The sequence below is a fragment of the Camelina sativa genome, chromosome 8 (assembly GCF_030686135.1).
Source record: "Camelina sativa cultivar CO46 ecotype springtype chromosome 8, ASM3068613v1".
NCBI lineage: Eukaryota > Viridiplantae > Streptophyta > Magnoliopsida > Brassicales > Brassicaceae > Camelina > Camelina sativa.
The window spans coordinates 29,449,984-29,469,602 of record NC_141887.1 but is presented as its reverse complement, the minus strand read 5'-3'; the positions used below and the strand labels follow the sequence as shown (position 1 = coordinate 29,469,602).

Below are 19,619 nucleotides of genomic sequence, written 5' to 3'. Positions count from 1 at the left end.
AAAAATTGTAACTATATATACCAAAAGGTGAAATCCAAACAAAGTTATTCGATAAATGGACGTAATATGGTATGGAACCACCAAAATGGAATATAATTCTTCTGTGTTGAACGATATGCGAAGTCATGGGAAGAAGAATATGAAGCAAACAAAAAACTGAAAAAGTATATAATAGTCAGATACTTCGCCAGTTTATTTTATTTTGGACAATAACAAACTGAATTAGATGCTGATTCGAACTAATCCTAAGTTGTCGGGAAGAAAAGCGACTCACACCAAGCATTGACATTAGAGTCAACGTTAATAATACTGTATGAATTTCAAAGAATATAATATTTACTTATGCCTACAAGGTTATAAACAAATTATGCGTATGTAGGTCAATATTGGTATTATAAACTCGTGAAACTGAAAATTACAACCAACGAAAACCTAATATATGAAACGCGCAGCACAACCACACAAACGTTTTCTTACAAATATTTACAACAATCCTGCATATTTATAGGTAATATGTACGTAGAAAATATATATAACAAATTTATACGAGACGACGTAGTACTCTAGAATCTTCTAAGTGATTTAACTCCACTGCGGAAACGCGTTATAATAATAGCTAGACGCAGGCGCAAACCCGAAACCGTGATGAGGATTTGGCTGGTGGAAAACGTCGAAAGAAGAATTGGTCGTCGGAGTAGAAGAGAGTGTTGTGGGAGCGGATGTGGTGGTTGCATCTGCGTCAGGGATGTTAACAGTGGTGATATCGTGAATGCTTGACCTTCTTTTGTCTTTACAGTCTGTGAGCTGTCGAAGGAAATATTTCTGAGCATGCGAAGCGACTTGCGTAGGCGTTCGACTTGTCACAAAGTTTTTGGCTATGTTTCTCCAATCTCCTTTTCCATATTTCTTCAAACCCATTAGAAATCGTCTGCCCAAACCAAACAAACCAAAAAAGTAACTTCGCATAAGGTAAAAAAAATAAAAAAATTCAAGTAAACATTAAAATTTTTACTAAAAGAATTAGAGAAAAGAAGTCAAAAAAAAAAAAAAAAAAAACATAACTTACCTAAAAATAGACAACAACAAGAACTAGTTTAAGATATTAGGCCTGATGGGCCTCCGTATGTACTTGTTTAGTTCGGTTTATGACTGTAACCTAGGTTATTTGTATAACGTGTATATAAGCCGTTTGAGGCACGATGAATAATATCAAGAAATCTTCTTTACAACCTCTTAGGTTTCTTGTCATGGTATCAGAGCAAAGATCTTGAATTCTATTTGTTTTTCGTTTTCTTTGATCTATTTTGATCTCATCTCTTTCGTTTTTTCTTTTTATTGACCTAAGTTTTGTTAATACTTCAAGTAGCAAAACTCTTCTGTCCTAATGACTTCGTCCCCATCTTCCGCTATCACGATGAGCTCTTCTCTTCCAGCATCCACCGAAACCAGAAGAAAGACAATTTCTCCCTATGATTTATCCGCTGGTGATAATCCTGGCATCGTAATCTCGAAACCTTTACTGCGTGGTCCTAACTATGATGCTTGGGCAACAAACATACGCCTAGCTCTCACATCACGTAAGAAGTTTGGTTTTGCTGATGGATCTATCCCAAACCCTGGAGAAGATTCGGAAAATTATGATGACTGGATTGCTAATAATGCTTTGGTGGTCTCATGGATGAAGCTAACCATCGCCGAGAATATCTCGGATTCGATGTCTCATCTAGATGATTCACATCAGCTTTGGACGCATATACAGAAGCGTTATGGTGTGAAAAACGGCCAGCGAGTTCAAAGATTAAAGACTGAACTTGCGATGTGTCGTCAACAAGGCATGTCTCTGGATGAATACTATGGGAAACTTTCAGGCTTGTGGAAGTGCCTGAGTGATTACCAGCAGGCAAAAACAATGGAAGACGTCCTAAAGGAGAGAGAGGAAGATAAGTTACACCAACTGTTGATGGGTCTTGATGAGTCCGTTTATGCGACAGTCAAGTCCAATCTCCTTTCTCGTGTTCCCTTGCCATCTTTAGAAGAGGCATATAATGTTTTGCAACAAGAGGCCGAATCTAAGTTGGTAAGTCAGTTTCATCATGAGAGATCTGATGCAGTGAGTTTTGCTGTTCAAACACAAACTCGTTCGTCTCCCTCTCCTACGGAGTATCGGAATCACACATGTAAAATATGTGGGAAGATTGGGCATTTTGATGATAATTGTTTTCGGAAAATTGGCTATCCGCCATGGTGGGTGGATAAACCAAGGACTAAGCCTTCTTCGGGAACAAACGGGGGTCGTTTCACCACTTCAGCTCCCGTCCAAACATCCCGTGTCCGAGGTTCTGTTGACACTTCCCGTGGTGGACAAGCTAATGCGGTGGCTCCTCGTCCTCAGGGTTCAGCGTTGCATACTACAGCTATTTCCGAGGCTGATCGAGTGGGTTTAACCGGTCTTAATGATCACCAATGGAAGTCGCTTGTTCAACTTCTCGCAGAAAGGCAATCCACCTCGACGGAGAAGCTGAATGGTAAGTGTTTTTTTGAGTCTTGGATTATTGATACGGGTGCAACTAATCACATGACAGGGTCCCTCGATTTTTTCCGTACGGTCTCAAATATGCCTCCAGTTCTTATTAAACTCCCTGATGGTCGATTTACTACGTCGACTCGTCAAGGAACAGTTCAGATGGGCTCTTCTCTGTGTTTGCAGGATGTGTATTTTGTAGAGGAACTCAAATGTCATCTTATCTCAGTATCTCAGTTGACTCGTGACAGTGGTTGTGTATTTCAGATAACTGATCGGCTGTGTGTGGTTCAGGAACGCACTTCGAAGATGGTGATTGGTGCGGGTGAACAAAGACATTGTCTTTATTTTTTTCAAGCAGTTGCGATTGCTGCGGCAGTACGAGGGACAGATTTACAGTCTTCGGCATTGTGGCATAATCGTTTAGGACACCCTTCTTCTAGAGTTTTGGATTTATTAGAGTTTTCTAGCAAAAATACGTTTGATTCTCATTCTTGTGAGACTTGTATTAAAGCAAAACATACTAGAGATTCTTTTCCTTTGAGCACTACAAAATCTCATATGGCTTTTGAATTAATTCATTGCGACCTCTGGGGTCCTTATCGAACTTCTGCGCTTTGTGGTTCACGGTTTTTCTTAACAATTGTTGATGATTATTCTCGTGCGGTATGGATATACCTTCTAACTTCCAAAACAGAGGCTCCTACGTATCTTCGAAATTTTTTAGCTCTTGTTGAGCGTCAATTTTCTACTCGGGTTCGCACAATACGCAGTGATAATGGGTCAGAATTTATCTGTCTTCGGGATTTCTTTGCTGAAACTGGCATTGTACATGAGACGTCATGTGTGGGATCACCGCAGCAAAATGGCCGTGTTGAGAGGAAGCACCGTCATATTTTAAATGTTGCTAGAGCACTTCGGTTTCAAGCTTCTTTACCTATTGAATTTTGGGGCTACTGTGCTCTCACTGCTGGTTATCTTATTAATCGAACTCCAACGCCGCTGCTAAACGGAAAAACACCATTTGAACTGATATATGGTCGTCCCCCACCTTTGCAACATTTGCGTGTTTTTGGTTGTTTGTGTTTCGTTCACAACCAAAAACATGGAGGTGATAAGTTTGCACCACGGAGTAAGCAGTCTGTGTTTTTAGGCTATCCATTTGCAAAGAAAGGATGGCGTGTCTATGATCTTGATACTGGTGTTGTGTCGGTATCTCGTGACGTCATTTTTCACGAAGCTGTGTTTCCTTTCACTACTAGTGGGTTTGAACCAGCTCCATTGTCCGAACCATCAGCTCCTCCTCCATTGATACCGGTTGTTGACTCTGATGGTGATGATTTTTGTGTTGTGGACAACACCTCCGCACCAGAACCTTCTCCTCCTCTTGACTCTCCGCTCTTCGATACTACTGGTGATGATGGTTCTCCGGACTCTCATGCTACATTTTTGGATGAGATCTCTACCGATTTGTTTGCTTCACCATCTTGTTCCACACCGACGTCCCCTGTTTTCACACCGACGTCCCCTGTTTTCATCTCTTCTTCGAGTTCTTCCCCGTCTCTTCCGTCGAGTCCTGAAAAACTTGGTAAGGGATGTCGCCCCAAGAAACCTCCGGTTAAACTTGCGGATTATGTGACTACTCTTCTTCATCAACCGTATCCCTCTGCAACACCATATCCGATTGATGAATTTCTCTCCAGCTCCCGTTGGGCTGCAAATGGGTGTTCAAACTCAAATATAATTCGGATGGTACATTAGAACGTCACAAAGCTAGATTGGTTGTTCATGGGAATCATCAAAAAGAGGGGATTGATTACAATGAGACCTTCGCACCGGTCGCTAAGATGGTAACACTACGGGCATTTTTACAACATGCCGTCTCTAACAACTGGGAAGTGCACCAAATGGACGTTCACAATGCCTTCTTGCATGGTGATCTAGATGATGAGGTGTACATGCAGTTTCCTCCCGGGTTCCGGACAGATGATAAGACACAGGTTTGTCGCCTCCGGAAATCTTTGTATGGTTTAAAACAGGCACCTCGCTGTTGGTTTGCGAAATTGGGGTCTGCTTTAAAGGAATACGGGTTTGTTCAGAACATTTCTGATTACTCTTTATTCACATTTTCTGACACGGTTGCATCTATTCATGTACTTGTATACGTTGATGACTTAATTATTTCTGGAAGTTCGCCTGCCGTCGTTGAAAAATTCAAAGCCTATTTGAGCGATTGTTTCCACATGAAAAATCTTGGGCATCTTCGTTATTTTCTTGGGATTGAGGTGGCCAGGAATTCTACTGGGTTTTATCTTTGTCAGCGCAAGTACACGCTCGATATTCTCACTTCGACGGGTTGTCTTGGTGTTAAACCGGTCAGTTTTCCTATGGAGCAGAATCACAAACTGGCTGTAGCTAAAGGAAATGATTTTGACAACCCTACTCGCTATCGTCGCCTTGTGGGACAATTGATCTATCTTAGTGTTACTCGACCAGAATTATCCTATGTGATTCATATCTTGTCTCAATTTATGAGCAAGCCAAAGGAGGCACATTGGACTGCCGCTCTTCGTGTTTTGTGTTATTTGAAAAACAGTCCGGGTCAAGGTATTCTTCTTCGGGCAAACACATCGTTGGACCTTACTGCTTGGTGTGATTCCGATTACAGTTCTTGTCCTGTAACACGTCGTTCTCTTACTGGCTGGCTCATTCAACTGGGGGGTTCACCGATCTCGTGGAAGACAAAGAAGCATAATGTCGTCTCTCGTTCATCGGCCGAAGCTGAATACCGTGCGATGGCTGATACGGTCTCGGAAATCTTATGGCTTCGCCAATTGTTGCCCGCCCTTGGTATCGATTGTTCTGCTTCAACGGTTCTTTATTCTGACAGTCTTTCTGCGATTTGCTTGGCTAAGAATCCCGTTTATCATGCTCGCACGAAGCATATTGAGAATGACTGTCATTTTATACGGGACGAGATTTTGCGTGGTGTTATTACTCCGGTGCATGTCGACACCACCATTCAACTTGCCGATATTATGACTAAAGCTTTGGGGAAGAAAGAATTTGATGCTTTTCTTGTCAAGATGGGTGTTTGTAACCTGCACACTCCATCTTGAGGGGGGATATTAGGCCCGATGGGCCTCCGTATGTACTTGTTTAGTTCGGTTTATGACTGTAACCTAGGTTATTTGTATAACGTGTATATAAGCCGTTTGAGGCACGATGAATAATATCAAGAAATCTTCTTTACAACCTCTTAGGTTTCTTGTCATAAGAAGAGAAGATTAAGATAGAGTGTTTTACCGGTGTTCATCCTCAGTCCACGGGACACCTTTCTTCCGCTCCTTTTGCGGTATCGGAGGCCTAAAACAATCAGTCATCGCCGGCGAACTCCTCTTTCCTCCTACGACGTAGTCGTAACCGTAACCGTGGCCGGAGTTTTCTAGACCAAAGAAATAGTCACTGTTTGCACCGGAGGAAGCGTCGCCGCCGTATCCAGGAATGGGGATGAGTCCGGCGTCGATGTCCCTGACGTCATCCTCTAGCTCCTTGTACCGTTGCATGACGTCAGCTACGGTTTTGCCGGGGATCAAGGCGGCGATCGTTGACCAGCTCTCTGGATTGTCTTTGTCGTCAAGAAAGGCCATAGCTCTCTCGAACCGTTTGTTCTCCTCCGCCGTCCACGTGGCTACTCTGACTCCTTGAAAGATCCAGTTAGTGCTCTCTGGTGAAAACGTATCGATTCCTCTGTTCATCGTCGACGACGACATAGCTTAGCTCCTCCTCTGTTTTTTTTTTCGTTGAAATTAAAAAGAGGGTTTCTAAAACAGAGAGAGGAGAGGAGGGGAGAGTGGAGAAGAGAGAATCAAATGGCTTTTTGATTGACTGTGTTGGTGTGTCTCAAGTGACCAAGAAAAGAAAAAAAAAGAAACGACTTTTAAATTTAGAAATTTTGTGGAGAAAATTATTATTACATGAAGAAAAATAAACAGAGCATAAAGTGGATCTCGTTGGTCGTAAACGAAAAGGAAAAAAAAAAAGTGGATTTTGCTTTTTTATTATTTTCTACATTTCACGTGATGATCAATAGGAATAATACATTCAACAAGGAAAGGTGTAGAAAAAGTAAAGAAAAATAAAACATGATGAAAAAAGTTAGACATATGATTTAACCAGGATATTTCTTATTTTGTTTTGTTTTGCCTATGTAAAAGTTAATCATTAATATTTTTTTATTGTAGTTGCAATCTAAGCTGGCCAATAGATATATGACAACTCCTTGGTAAATGTTTTTTATATGCTATTTTTTAAACTTAGGTCAGATAAATACGCTTAGTGTATGGCTTATCAATTTGATTATGAGCATTGTATTTTGTTTTTATGCTATTATGTTTGTTATATCACATAAAATTGATATGGGATTAAGACTAACCAAATGCACGTGTCGATATATGATGAAAAAGTGTAACATAAAATTTTATTTTATGACAAAGAAGGTCTAACCAATCAAATGACAAAGATCAGAAAATGACTGTTCAATGGTTTCGCTTTGGCCGGTTCTTTATTCGTTGTTTAATCTAAAAGTCTAAACAATACAGTATTTAACTAGACAGCTTTCTTTTGTTTGTCAACACGAAATAGCCCATTCAATATTTAAACTTAGTACACATTACTCACATATATAATAACAACAACCATAAGCTATACAAATATACAAAGACAAGTGGAATATTCCATCATTAAAATATATATTGCGTATTTGTACTTTATAAGTTAATAAAATTACAAACGATGAAAATAAAGAAAATGGTAATAAGTGTTTTTGTCCAACCAAACATAAATTTGATAAAATGACCAATACACACAATATTAACTAGGGATTGACTAACTAGTCTATGGACTCCTATTTCTTTTTGGTCATTATGGATTTTAGATTCCTTTGCCGATTTAAAAGATGCTATCCTATATATTATTACTTCTTCATTTTTTAAATGAACATAAACTTTAGAACCGTTGTATAAATGGGTTAGGTGGTGAACATAACCTTTAAAGATATAAAATTTGGAAGAGAGCTGTGGGTGTCAACCAACCAGCAAAGATATTTTCATATAGTATTTCAATTTAGTATTTGTCAATCATATAGTATTCGTACATCTAAAGATAATACGAAGAATGTAAGTGTCGGGCGCGCTTCATATCGTTAAAAGTTTATAATATTAATGTCTCACGGCATTTTAACGAATGATTAATGACAATTCAAAATAGAAAAAATAATAAAAAATATTAATATTTAATTATTGCATTTTTGTAATTTTTATATACTTTATGTAAGATTTCAACATGTGTGTAGCATATGCTATTATTTTATAAGAAGTTCAACATGTGTATGATATATATATATATATGTAAGATATGATATATATATATATATATATGTGATATTTTTGTTTTAAAATATGATGATGAAATATTTAACTTTTTTATCATCTAAATTGTTCTTAATTTTTTTGGGATATTAATACTACATATATATTATTTATATATTATGAACATCAAGATGTATAGTTTTATTTTTAATTCTACTTGCCATTTTTAAAATATGTCGCGTATTTTGCTTTTAATTTTTATTTATTTTAAGATAAATAATTCACATGAAATTATTATGTAACTATTTTTTTTAATTTCTGTTCACTTTTTAATATTATTCTAATCATATATCATTTATCAGTATATAGTTAATTAACATATATATATGCATATAATATGTTTATATTAATTTATAATAACCAAATTATTGTGAATTGTAAATATATATAAATTAGGTTTTGGTCTCACTTATACTGGTATTATTAAATCATTTTTCATATGACTTTTATATACGACTTCATCAACCATCTCGGAAAAGCGTCTTTAGTTTTTGATTAATCATCACGAATAATATTTATTTTAATAATAAATATAAATAATATAATAAATAATAGGTAAGTTTTCTTGTATTTGTTGAACAGTAGAAAAACTATTGAAGGAACTAAGAAAGCTATAAAACCATAATTAAAAGATTTTTTTTTTATAATTTTGTACAAATTTTGAAAAAACGTATTTATGTAATATAAACTATTAAATAATCCTTTGAAATGAACAAAGAATTCGTCATGTTTGCCAGCAGATTGTGAAAGGTTCATTCCTTCAATGGTCGATGGGCTCAAAGTGGGCAACAAAAAGATACTTTAGGCGGCGTTCAAAAAAAACTTAATTGACGAAATCATGGTTGTCTACTTTGCTAGTTATGTATCAGAGCAGTCAAATTAAGGTTCGGTTGATCTTGCCGAAATCATCATAGGAATGACACAAGATTTCGTGGGCACCAATAATGTCAATTTATTTCAACCTAATGGTCATTTTGGTACACGATGTTCGGTAAGTACATCATTAAAAAAATATATTGCCTATTTGTACTTTATATGTTAATAAAATTACAAACCATGAAAATAAAGAAAATGGTAATAAGTGTTTTTGTCCAACCAAACTTAAATTTGATAAAATTACCAATACACACAATATTAACTAGGGATTGACTAACTGGACCAACTAATCTATGGACTCTATTTTTTTTTGTCATTATGGATATTAGATTCCTTTGCCGAATGAAAAGATGCGAATAAAACGAGGAGTTCGAAGGTGTACTATCCAATATATTATTACTTCTTCATTTTTTAAATGAACATAAACTTTAGAACCGTTGTATAAATGGGTTAGGTGCTGAACATAACCTTTAAAGATATAAAATTTGGAATAGAGCTGTGGGTGTCAACCAACCAGCAAAAATATTTTCATATAGTATTTCAATTTAGTATTTGTCAATCATATAGTATTCGTACATGTAAAGATAATACGAAGAATGTAAGTGTCGGGCGCGCTTCATATATCGTTAAAAGTTTATAATATTAATGTCTCACAGCACCTCATGTGGACGGTACCACAGCTCCACTTCTAGCCAAATTATATAATATGAAACTGGTAAAAGTATAAAGCAGTGCAACCAATTATTATAACCAACAGTCGTAAAACTCATGTAATTTGTCTTTCGTAATGATACCTAACAAAAATATCTAACTATGTGCAATACACGGTCCAATGGATCACGATAGACGGCTTAATCTACAATACATTAATCTAGATTCTCCCTCGGTAGCCAAACTTAAATCACTTGGAAAGTTGGATATTTCAATTATACACAAAATTTAAAAGAATTATAATATTAATACACATAGTCAAGAGGGGTTGATAAAATGTGGTAGGGACAGGATGAAAGGGATCCAACACAAAATTTAAAGTCGCATAGTGTCGCTCACATGCATGATGAAGCGTAAAACTGTAAGTGTCATCTGCTGATTAGTAGCAGACACAAATTTCTGTTCGACAGATAGTGACTTCTTTCTTTGGATACCATATTTAGCAAGATTCTCTTACTATAATTAGCAAATTACTTCTTTTTCTGTCAAATTTATTACTCTTGCTTCATTTTATTTCATTTCTATCGATTTTATTACGAGTATTATTTTCTTTCTTTTATTAATTGAAAATACGACATTGCAACCACTCACCCAATCGAATTCAACGACAGATGAATTCTGTGTTGATAACGACTTTTTGGAAGAAAAGAAAGTAAACTCTTTTCTTTTGTTTTTATGTAGTTTATCGTATCATTGGTAGACACGTTCTCTTTAAACTTTAGTTGATATTAAGTTCGAAATATTATTTGCATAAGTTAGAAGCGTTATTCTGTGTTACCAACTAGCCGATCACTAACTTCAGTCTTGTCTTTAAATTAGTTCTACAAAAATTTTGATCCGGATAATTTGTTTTGTTCTTTCAGTATGGTATTACGTTTTGAACTTCTTTTTTTTGTTTTAATTGGGAATTTACCGCATGTATTAACAATAAGTGTTTAAAATTTGGGACAAACTTACAAAGTACTCAATTTTTCAGCTGTAAAAAAGTTGGTGCGTTAAAAAAAAAGACGTTTGTTTTCAACCTGTCATTAAAAGCTAACACAATCATACAATGACTTTGTTGACAATTTTGCTTGAGCATAAACATATCAAATTTTAAAAATGTCAAAGAAAAGAATTGATCGAATCATCAAAAAATAATAATAAAGTTTTCAACATTTTGGAAGATCACTTGGAGGAGGAAGAATTGATTGGTTTGGGCCTTTACCATTTTCAACCAAGAAAGCCATCTTTAGTCCCCATGTTGTGTGTACCTCTAAATGGCAATGCATAAACCAAACCCCTGCCACCACATAGATACATATTAATTCAAATAGTCATTTTCATACATTGTAACAATTTGATTAATTATGGATATTACTATGTAATATGTACCTGGATTATCTGCTCGGAATCTGATCGCCGCCCAACCACCAGAAGGTACGCCGACGGTGTTCCTCTCCACCGGATCAACAAGATTAAACTTCTTAGAATCTTTCTTGGAATTGTAATTCCCAGTTCCTAAACCAACCACAAAGAAGTTAAACCCGTGGAGATGAATCGGATGGTTCTCCGGCGCCACGTTTCCGGTATCTTGCAAAACAACTTGCACTGTCGAATTGTATGGAAGCTTGTAAAGCTTTGTAGCCTTCATGGTTGATAAATTCGAAGGCGGTTTTCCGGTAAAATCGAAAAACCGTCTCGGTTTACCAGGGAAATCGGTTGTGTATACTCCTGTTAGGTTAAAGTAATGCGCTTCAAGCAAAGCTGTTGTAGGCATCTTGAACGTGATGTTGTTTATGGCCGCGACGACACGTGAGAAGTTTCCGGCTTTACAGCTGTGACACCTGTTGATTCCTAACCCAACGGTAAACAACAGATCGTGATCAACGTTGATCGGAACGTTAGCCGGATACGTGTTTGAATTGAGACTCCGAAGAGAATTAACGAACGAGTTTGCAACAGAAGTAGCGTTTTGAGGCGGCGGCGAAGTAGTTTTGGTGGGTGTGGCAGAGAGAGTGCCAGAGTAATGAACGGTAGCGGTTGCAGTGCGGTTGTCAACGGCAACAACGGCGGAATCTTGGAAAGGAGCGGCTGCGATTAGGTATTGACCGGAGGGACGAGCAGCGGAGACTAAGGCGGTTGTGGTTTGACCGGGAGCGATTAGGATCGTGTCGGTGTTGAAGGGTTTGACGTAGACAGCGTCAACTTCAACGACGGTGAAACGATGGCCGGCGATTTTAAAGAAGAGCTCTTCGTTCAGTGCTGCGTTTATTAGTCGTAGCATGTACGTTTTCCCGCTCTCCACCGCTAATTTGAAATTACCTTTTTTTTATAACAAAAACGAAATTATAATCTCAGATCATAATTGTATAGTTTAATCAAAACATATGTATGTTTGCTTCAAAATCGAATTTATAAATTTACCTTGCGACGGACAATTTGGAACAAGACCGGGATGACCGTTAATGACATGAGCATCTGAGACATTTGGTGCTAAACCGGATTTTAATGCTTCGTTAACAACCATTTCGGTATCAGATTTCCACCACTCACCTATGATTAACCGGGAATTTCAAATTGTTAACCTATCTTTTTTATAAAATTAACGCTTAATCATAATGATCTGATTGTTAATTAATAGATACCTAGTATGATGACTTCTTCTCTGTGTGGTTTAGGGAATGGGTAAGGTAAACCCGGTTTAGGTAGAATCACGATGGCACCATGAACCGTAGCTCGGAGCCAGAGAACATGTGCATGCCACCAGAGCGTGCCACGTTGCCCCGTGACCGTGAAATTGTACACGTAGCTGTGACCCGGTTTAATTGGACATTGAGTTATGTAAGCCGGTCCGTCAGCCCAACCGGTTCTTAATTGTCTTATCCCATGCCTTACAAAAACAAACAAAATAAATTTTTAAAGCTTAGAAAATTGAAACTTTAGGGAATAAAAGTTAAAAAAAAAAATTAAATAAAATTCAGGGCATGCTCACCAATGGATAGAGACGTTATACTTGACGTTGTTAACGACGTTAACGAGAACTGTGTCGTCTTCATTAGCGTAAATTGTTGGTCCGGGAAACTTACCATTAACGGTAACGATCTGCTTCGTCGAACAAAGCCGCGTTACTTGTTTCGTTACCACCTGTACGTAGATTTAGATAATAACGTTTTAGTACTCTTTATTTGTTAAAATTCACACCAAAACTGCTGATGTAAATTGCTAATAACGTTTTAGTACTCTTTCAATACATAGTTTTAACAAACTGCTGAGGTAAAATGCTGATGTAAAACGTTTTTTTCGAATAAATTTTACATTTTATTCAAAAAAAAAAAAATTCACACCAAAACTCCTACATGTTTTTTTTAATTTGGACCCAACATGAATGGCAATAACGTTCATGAGATCAAACTTACGTTGAATGTGTATTTGCGGATTGCACCGTGGACACATGCCGGAAAGGCGAGCAATGCGAAAAGAACCAAAATTCGAATTGGAAACCCCATTTCTCTAGCTTTGCCCCTTTTGTCTTTAGTTGTTATAATCTTTCCTCTTTTGATGTTGTATTGATTTCTCTACTTTCTCTCTTTCTTTTGTGAATTGAAAATGATTCATGATCATTTGGTTTATAAAGATGCAAAATGTTGGGTTCTTGTGCTTCGTCAGTTTGGTGAAACTAAAGATCGAAGCTTAGAGGGAAAGTATATGTTTCTTCTCTTTGTTTGTGGGTTGGAACCTAAGTGTAGGTTGGTCACTTTTTTTTTTGTTATAATCATATATATGTGTGCTTCTCTTTGTTTGTGGGTTGGAACTTGGAACCAAGAATTATCATAAGTAGCACCATGAAAAATAAATCAAATATATACCTTTGTATCATGATTAAAAATCCATTGCTATAGTTTCTAATTAATCACACTAATCGAATGCTAATAAAATTTGGAAACACATCTAAACATTTATGTAAAATTATGTGTAAATATATTCTAGTCAAAAACAACAGTTTCTTCAACCGATAATCAATATAATAATAATTTTAAAATGAATGACATCTATCGTAACAAATATAAACTAACTATGAATATCTAAATTAAACCCTTATATTCCAAGAAAATAATGTGGACAAAATGGTTGAGAATTACCTTTCACGAAATCTGATTGGAAGATAACATCTAACATAAAATGATTATATTTGTTTGGAAGCAATAACCGAACAACATTTAAAAGTAGTCAACCTATATTTGAGTGCGATTGTTTTTTTCTTTCTCTGTGGGTAGAAGAAACCAGTGGGTTAAATGTTTGATCCGTATAGATAGATATATCATTTTCAGTATTAGGAGGACTAATCAGAATCGAATTGACGTTTTCAATGAAATTTAAAATATCAGTGGAGTTAGTTAGTTAATCCTATTTTGTCAGTAAGGGAACAAATATAAAGCATTTAACTATACTTGAGGCCAAAAATTCATACAAGACTGAAGATCCTATTAAATTTATAAAAAAGATTCTTCACTTCATTAAGATTTATTAATTGACTTGACTTTGGCTGACCAAACATTCAACAGTCTTAGTCTTGGTGATAATATTTTTTACCAAAAATAAAATCCATGATAATACAATATCATCCGTGGATAGTAATATAACATAGAAAGTGTTGACCAAAAAAAAAAAAAAAAGTAAGTAATATAACATAGAAAGAAGTGAAAACATTTTTTTGCGAAAAGATCCCTCATGTTATATCTATTTTGGTTGTAACGTCATATATGATTCTCTCAACGAACATTACAACCTTTATCAAGCAATGCGCGCTACCAATTCATTTAGATACCATCAAATCAATCGTCGAAATCAATCTGTACGTAACATCATAGTCCCACAGCTAATGAGTGTGTATTAAGTTTTCGAACAAGTTTATCATATCCCAGACATTTAATCGAGATATTATAACAGTTCTTTTGTGGATGGACGGTTTGTTTTACCTCTTGAGAGTTTGTGAAACTGAATCTTTATTAATTTTTAGACAATTTTTAGCTGATTCGATAAGATAGAAAATAATTAGTTTTAGCTGATAAAACTAAAATACGATGACGAAGTAGTATTAGATATTTTTAAAATTATGTGAAACAGCTATTTCTGGAGTTTTTGAAATAAATTTCAATTCTATGATGTGTAAAACTGTAAAGAATCTAAAGATACCGTTCAATGAATCTGGACATAATCACATCAGAAAATATCATAAGTTATTACTGATCCGTTTGTAGATCATTTTTGGTATAAATTATGTAAAAATTTGTTTTATTTGTTATTCTTTGACATATATAAATTGAATTGAAAACCTACACAACCACGATCTGTAATGCTACATTACTAGAAATAGGATTCAGCATCCCCACCACATCTTATCACAAAAATTACAAAATAACCCATTTACCAAAAGGATTAGTCAAAATTTCACAAATAAATAGAGAAAAACGTAATAAATACAGGGACGTAACTGGTAAAAACACCAAAACCTGATTCTGTTCACTATCCAGATTCCAAGTGCGTTATAAATACCCACATCCACATCCACATCACATCAAGTGGTTACAAAACAAAACGCTCAAGCCACCTCCCCACCACAAAGTGTATATTCCCTCAGCCGTCTAGTTCAAAAATCCCGGCAGAACACCTCCGCCGCCCACCGTCTATCGGTGACCATAGCCAAAGAGATAAGAGGGTAAAACAAATCTTTTTCTATCTGGATTCGAGATTACACAGATCATCGATCTGTTTGTTATTTATTTTTGTTTTTTATCTTCCCTCTGTACAAATCGAACAAATATTGCATTCAAACGAAATTTGCGATAGTATGTTTTCCTCGTATTTATCAGATCCGTAGATTTCTCCACGAATTTTGTTGTATATGTTTTTGTCGAGATTACAACGCGTTTTGCGTTTTTTTTTTGTTTTCCTAGTAATTATGCATGTAAGGGATCGAAACTAATTGTTTGATCAAAAAAAAAAAAAAAAAAAAGGATCGAAACTAATTATATTATGCTAATATCGGATTAATGATCGTCATATTTGTTGATAATATATATTATGACGGTCATAATATATATTATCCATGTTCTTCAATTCTGTTTCTTGGTGGAGTTTGCATATATAATCAGATGGTGTATTAAAAAATAATCATTGTGTAGAGATTTTACTTGGCACAGAAGTCATAATTTGCGTATTTTAGGGACTCTGATATTGTTTTCAATGAATCAGATCACAGTTTCTCTCTAGTTTTTTTTTCGTAATCTGTTCTTGATTCTCTTTACTAACAGGCTGAAACTTGTTGAAACCGAAGATGACAAAGGGAGAGGACATGGATATGGATACATACACACAAGATGGAACTCTTGACATTTACAAGAAACCAGCTAACAAGAAGACAACAGGAACCTGGAAAGCTTGCAGATTCATTCTCGGTATCTTTCAAAACCTTATGATTCTTAGGCAACTTAGAGCATGTGTATTGGTGTAGGACAATTTTTGGTCCTTCAAATATATTAATCTTATTTTGAGAATTTCTTAAGTGTGGTATGAACATTGGTGTACCTCAGAGTTGGTCCTCTGGAAAAAATAATAGTATTTTTAATTTAAAAAATTAATTATTTAAATTAATAAATAAAAACATATTAAAGTTTTAATTTAAATAAATCATTTAACATTGACATTAAAAACATAAAAAAATTAAAAAGTTACAAAAACTTGGAAAAAAAACAAAATATACAATTAAAACATGAAAGATAAAAAACATAAACCATACAAACATCAAAGATAAAAACAAACATTTTATTCAATTCATAGAATTTTTTTTAATTAATCTTCATTATCTGGAAGATGTCCGAAGTTAGTCCAAATATGCTCAATCAAATCTTTTTTTAACCGTTCATAAGAAAATTACAAAGTTACAAAAACTTGAAAAAAAAACAAAACATACAATTAAAACATTAAAAATTAAAAACAGTTTTATTCAATCCATAAAATTAAAAACCAAAAAAAAAAAAAAAAACCCAAACAACACCAACCACACAGATGCTGCCACGTGTAATAAAGGACACAGCGAAAAACGTCCCATATTAAGAAACGTCCCACACAGATGCTGCCTTTTTTGATTTATTTAAAAACAAAAAATACCGGGGGACATGCCAAATGTACGCCGTTGCATATGGTCTTATACCAAAACGTTTTTGTTTCCGACATTGATTTGATTGTTTCTATGATTGACTGGCAGGTACTGAGTGCTGTGAAAGATTGGCTTACTATGGAATGAGTACTAACCTCGTGAACTATCTCGAAAAACAAATGAATATGGAAAACGTCACTGCTTCCACCAGTGTCAGTAACTGGTCCGGAACATGTTACGCTACGCCTTTGATCGGTGCTTTTGTTGCCGATGCGTATCTCGGCCGATACTGGACCATAGCTATCTTCGTCGCCATCTACATTGCCGTAATTCTAAAACATGACAAAACAAATATATAATCAAGTGGTTTTGTTTAACTAAATTACACAGAATCTTGAGACTGTTTGCTCTGTTTTTTCGTGTGTATTTAGGGAATGACGCTATTGACGATGTCAGCTTCCGTTCCTGGTCTAACGCCAACCTGCAGCGGAGACACATGTCATGCAACCGGGGGTCAAATCGCGCTTACATTCATAGCACTTTACTTGATCGCACTCGGGACAGGAGGTATCAAGCCTTGTGTCTCGTCCTTTGGTGCTGATCAGTTTGATGATACAGATGAAGAAGAGAAAGAGTCTAAAAGCTCTTTCTTTAACTGGTTCTACTTTGTGATCAACGTCGGTGCAATGATTGCTTCCTCTGTTCTCGTTTGGATTCAGATGAATGTTGGTTGGGGTTGGGGTTTAGGTGTTCCCACCGTCACAATGGCTATCGCCGTCGTGTTTTTCTTCGCCGGAAGCAAGTTCTATAGGCTGCAGAAACCAGGAGGAAGTCCGCTCACAAGAATGCTTCAAGTCATTGTGGCTTCTTGCAGGAAATCTAAAGTGAGAGTCCCTGAAGATAAATCTCTTCTTTATGAGAACCAAGACGCCGAAAGCAGTATCCGAGGAAGCCGTAAGCTCGAGCACACCAAAATATTAACGTAAGGCGCAAGCTTGGTTTATAGTGTCAACCAACTGTAATTCCTGTTGTTGGATTAACTTTTAATCAACTTGAAATCATTTCAGGTTCTTTGATAAAGCAGCAGTGGAGACGGAGAGTGACAACAAAGAAGCAGCTCCGTCTTCATGGAAGCTATGCACAGTGACACAAGTAGAAGAGCTCAAAGCACTGATCCGTCTCTTACCGATTTGGGCAACAGGGATTGTCTTTGCTGCGGTGTATAGCCAAATGGGCACTGTGTTTGTACTACAAGGCAATACAATGGACCAACACATGGGACCTAACTTCAAAATCCCTTCCGCATCACTCTCCTTATTCGACACGCTTAGTGTCCTCTTTTGGACACCTGTCTATGACCAGCTAATCGTTCCCCTTGCCAGGAAATACACAGGTCACGAACGCGGATTCACACAGCTTCAACGGATGGGAATCGGACTTGTAGTCTCTATCTTCTCTATGGTCTCTGCGGGAATCCTCGAGGTCATAAGGTTAAGCTATGTTCGAACACACAATCTTTACGAGGAAGAGACTATCCCCATGACGATATTCTGGCAAGTGCCTCAGTATTTTTTCGTGGGTTGCGCAGAGGTTTTCACTTTTATAGGTCAGCTTGAGTTCTTCTATGATCAAGCTCCTGATGCTATGAGGAGTCTCTGCTCAGCTTTGTCGCTCACCACGGTTGCGTTTGGGAACTACCTGAGCACGTTGCTGGTGACAGTGGTCACTAATGTCACGAGATCAGGTGGAAGACCAGGCTGGATCGCTATAAATCTCAACCGTGGTCATCTTGATTACTTCTTTTGGCTTTTAGCTGGTTTGAGTTTCTTGAATTTCTTGGTCTACCTTTGGATTGCTAAATGGTACACTTACAAGAAAACGTCGGGGCATGCGCTTTGATGATACATAAACGCCAGGACGTCTGCAATGTCTTAATTTTTCTTCTTCATGGTTTCTCGCCTGTTTGATAATGTCTTTAGTACTTGTGTCTTACTGAAACATATTTACAGGCATTAATTTGAATAGATTCTCTTGTTCCACCTTGAGTTCTTTGATTGCAACTAGAATAGTAGTGATGAATCTGTGATCAAACGCTCTGAGACTCAGATGCAAGCTTTTAAAAAACCTGCATAGGATTGAACAGAGTAAAGACAGTGGACAATGAAAACACAAAAGTTGGCTGATTTTAAAAAGAGAATGAAGAAGCAAAGCAAAAGGGAAAAGGCAGCAACAAATAGAATGAGGCAACAAAGATCAGATCATATAACTTGATTAATAGACCCAAGTTTGAAACTTAACACTTGGGCTTGATACGTCAAGCTACTTTTACATTTGCTTTTGCATCGTGACACAACAGATCCCAGTGATGTTTACTCAAACCACCAAGACCAATGTGTGTCATTTAGATGCTTATGCTGCTCACGCAAAAACCATTTTTATTTGAAAACCAGAGTTGTTTGTTTAAGCTACTTAAAGATTCAATCTTGATAACACATACACAGAGTAAGGGCTCGAACTCAGAGTTAGTTAGTTGCTGAAATTAAGAGAAGAGGATACTAATGCAGCTTGATTTTTGATGCTAAGAAACAGAGAGAACAAGCTCAGCTAGCCAGAGACTACACATATCACCTAACTAATCTCGAGCCTCGACTAATTTACTTGTTCGATAAACTTAAGCTAAGCTGGCAAGAGAGTATACATTGCCTTCTCTCAGATATTTCGTCAAACACTTACATTGCATCATCACCCACATTCCAGCCTTTTCTCAATCTGTTTTTTCTTCTTCTTCTGGTTCGTACTTGCATTCTTGCAACCGAATCAGCTCGAAGAACCCAACCAATCATAAGTCGGACGATGTGGTGGAAGACGGCGGCGGAGTGAGAGCATAGCCCAAAAAATTTCCGAGTACTTTAGGTTTTGAGAGAGCATAATACAGTATATCACA

The 19,619-nt window shown here is 36.5% G+C and overlaps 3 protein-coding genes and 1 long non-coding RNA gene across 5 annotated transcripts; 1 reads left to right on the top strand and 3 right to left on the bottom strand.

Annotated features, from left to right (window-relative positions):
* Positions 1-374: 374 nt before the first annotated feature.
* LOC104708964 (transcription factor DIVARICATA-like) lies at positions 375-6,623 on the bottom strand. Its single transcript, XM_010425619.3, has 2 exons — positions 5,828-6,623; positions 375-928 (listed from the first exon to the last, which is right to left on the bottom strand). The coding sequence occupies exons 1-2, from the start codon at positions 6,292-6,294 to the stop codon at positions 583-585; spliced, it is 813 nt and encodes a 270-aa protein (XP_010423921.2). The 5' UTR covers positions 6,295-6,623; the 3' UTR covers positions 375-582.
* A 3,924-nt stretch (positions 6,624-10,547) lies between these two features.
* Positions 10,548-13,351, bottom strand: LOC104708963 (laccase-10). Its single transcript, XM_010425617.2, has 6 exons — positions 12,936-13,351; positions 12,512-12,663; positions 12,165-12,409; positions 11,944-12,072; positions 10,912-11,841; positions 10,548-10,819 (listed from the first exon to the last, which is right to left on the bottom strand). The coding sequence occupies exons 1-6, from the start codon at positions 13,023-13,025 to the stop codon at positions 10,689-10,691; spliced, it is 1,677 nt and encodes a 558-aa protein (XP_010423919.2). The 5' UTR covers positions 13,026-13,351; the 3' UTR covers positions 10,548-10,688.
* Positions 13,352-14,864: 1,513 nt separating this feature from the next.
* LOC104708962 (protein NRT1/ PTR FAMILY 8.2) lies at positions 14,865-18,714 on the top strand. Of its 2 annotated transcripts, none has more exons than XM_010425615.3 (5): positions 14,865-15,235; positions 15,831-15,974; positions 16,784-17,001; positions 17,107-17,657; positions 17,743-18,714. In XM_010425615.3, the coding sequence occupies exons 2-5, from the start codon at positions 15,854-15,856 to the stop codon at positions 18,572-18,574; spliced, it is 1,722 nt and encodes a 573-aa protein (XP_010423917.1). In that variant the 5' UTR covers positions 14,865-15,235; positions 15,831-15,853; the 3' UTR covers positions 18,575-18,714. The 2 variants fall into 2 exon arrangements, with proteins under 2 accessions (XP_010423917.1, XP_010423918.1); XM_010425616.3 differs by having other exon boundaries at positions 15,088-15,235; positions 15,854-15,974.
* On the bottom strand, positions 16,412-19,601 carry LOC147940590 (uncharacterized). Its single transcript, XR_015563825.1, has 3 exons — positions 19,409-19,601; positions 18,716-18,800; positions 16,412-18,634 (listed from the first exon to the last, which is right to left on the bottom strand). It is a non-coding gene; the product is annotated as an uncharacterized LOC147940590 (long non-coding RNA).
* Positions 19,602-19,619: the final 18 nt, after the last annotated feature.

What these genes read in the sequence shown, in the direction of transcription:
- LOC104708964 (XM_010425619.3), bottom strand. Translation starts at nt 6,294, where the DNA reads ATGTCGTCGTCGACGATGAACAGAGGAATCGATACGTTTTCACCAGAG. An exon ending in TGGACTGAGGATGAACACCG is followed by an intron (nt 929 to 5,827) that starts GTAAAACACTCT and finishes TGGTTTGGGCAG; the next exon opens with ACGATTTCTAATGGGTTTGA.
- LOC104708963 (XM_010425617.2), bottom strand. Translation starts at nt 13,025, where the DNA reads ATGGGGTTTCCAATTCGAATTTTGGTTCTTTTCGCATTGCTCGCCTTT. An exon ending in AGAAGAAGTCATCATACTAG is followed by an intron (nt 12,073 to 12,164) that starts GTATCTATTAAT and finishes GGTTAATCATAG; the next exon opens with GTGAGTGGTGGAAATCTGAT. An exon ending in ATTCCGAGCAGATAATCCAG is followed by an intron (nt 10,820 to 10,911) that starts GTACATATTACA and finishes ATGTGGTGGCAG; the next exon opens with GGGTTTGGTTTATGCATTGC.
- LOC104708962 (XM_010425615.3), top strand. Translation starts at nt 15,854, where the DNA reads ATGACAAAGGGAGAGGACATGGATATGGATACATACACACAAGATGGA. An exon ending in TCGTCGCCATCTACATTGCC is followed by an intron (nt 17,002 to 17,106) that starts GTAATTCTAAAA and finishes GTGTGTATTTAG; the next exon opens with GGAATGACGCTATTGACGAT. An exon ending in GAGCACACCAAAATATTAAC is followed by an intron (nt 17,658 to 17,742) that starts GTAAGGCGCAAG and finishes AAATCATTTCAG; the next exon opens with GTTCTTTGATAAAGCAGCAG.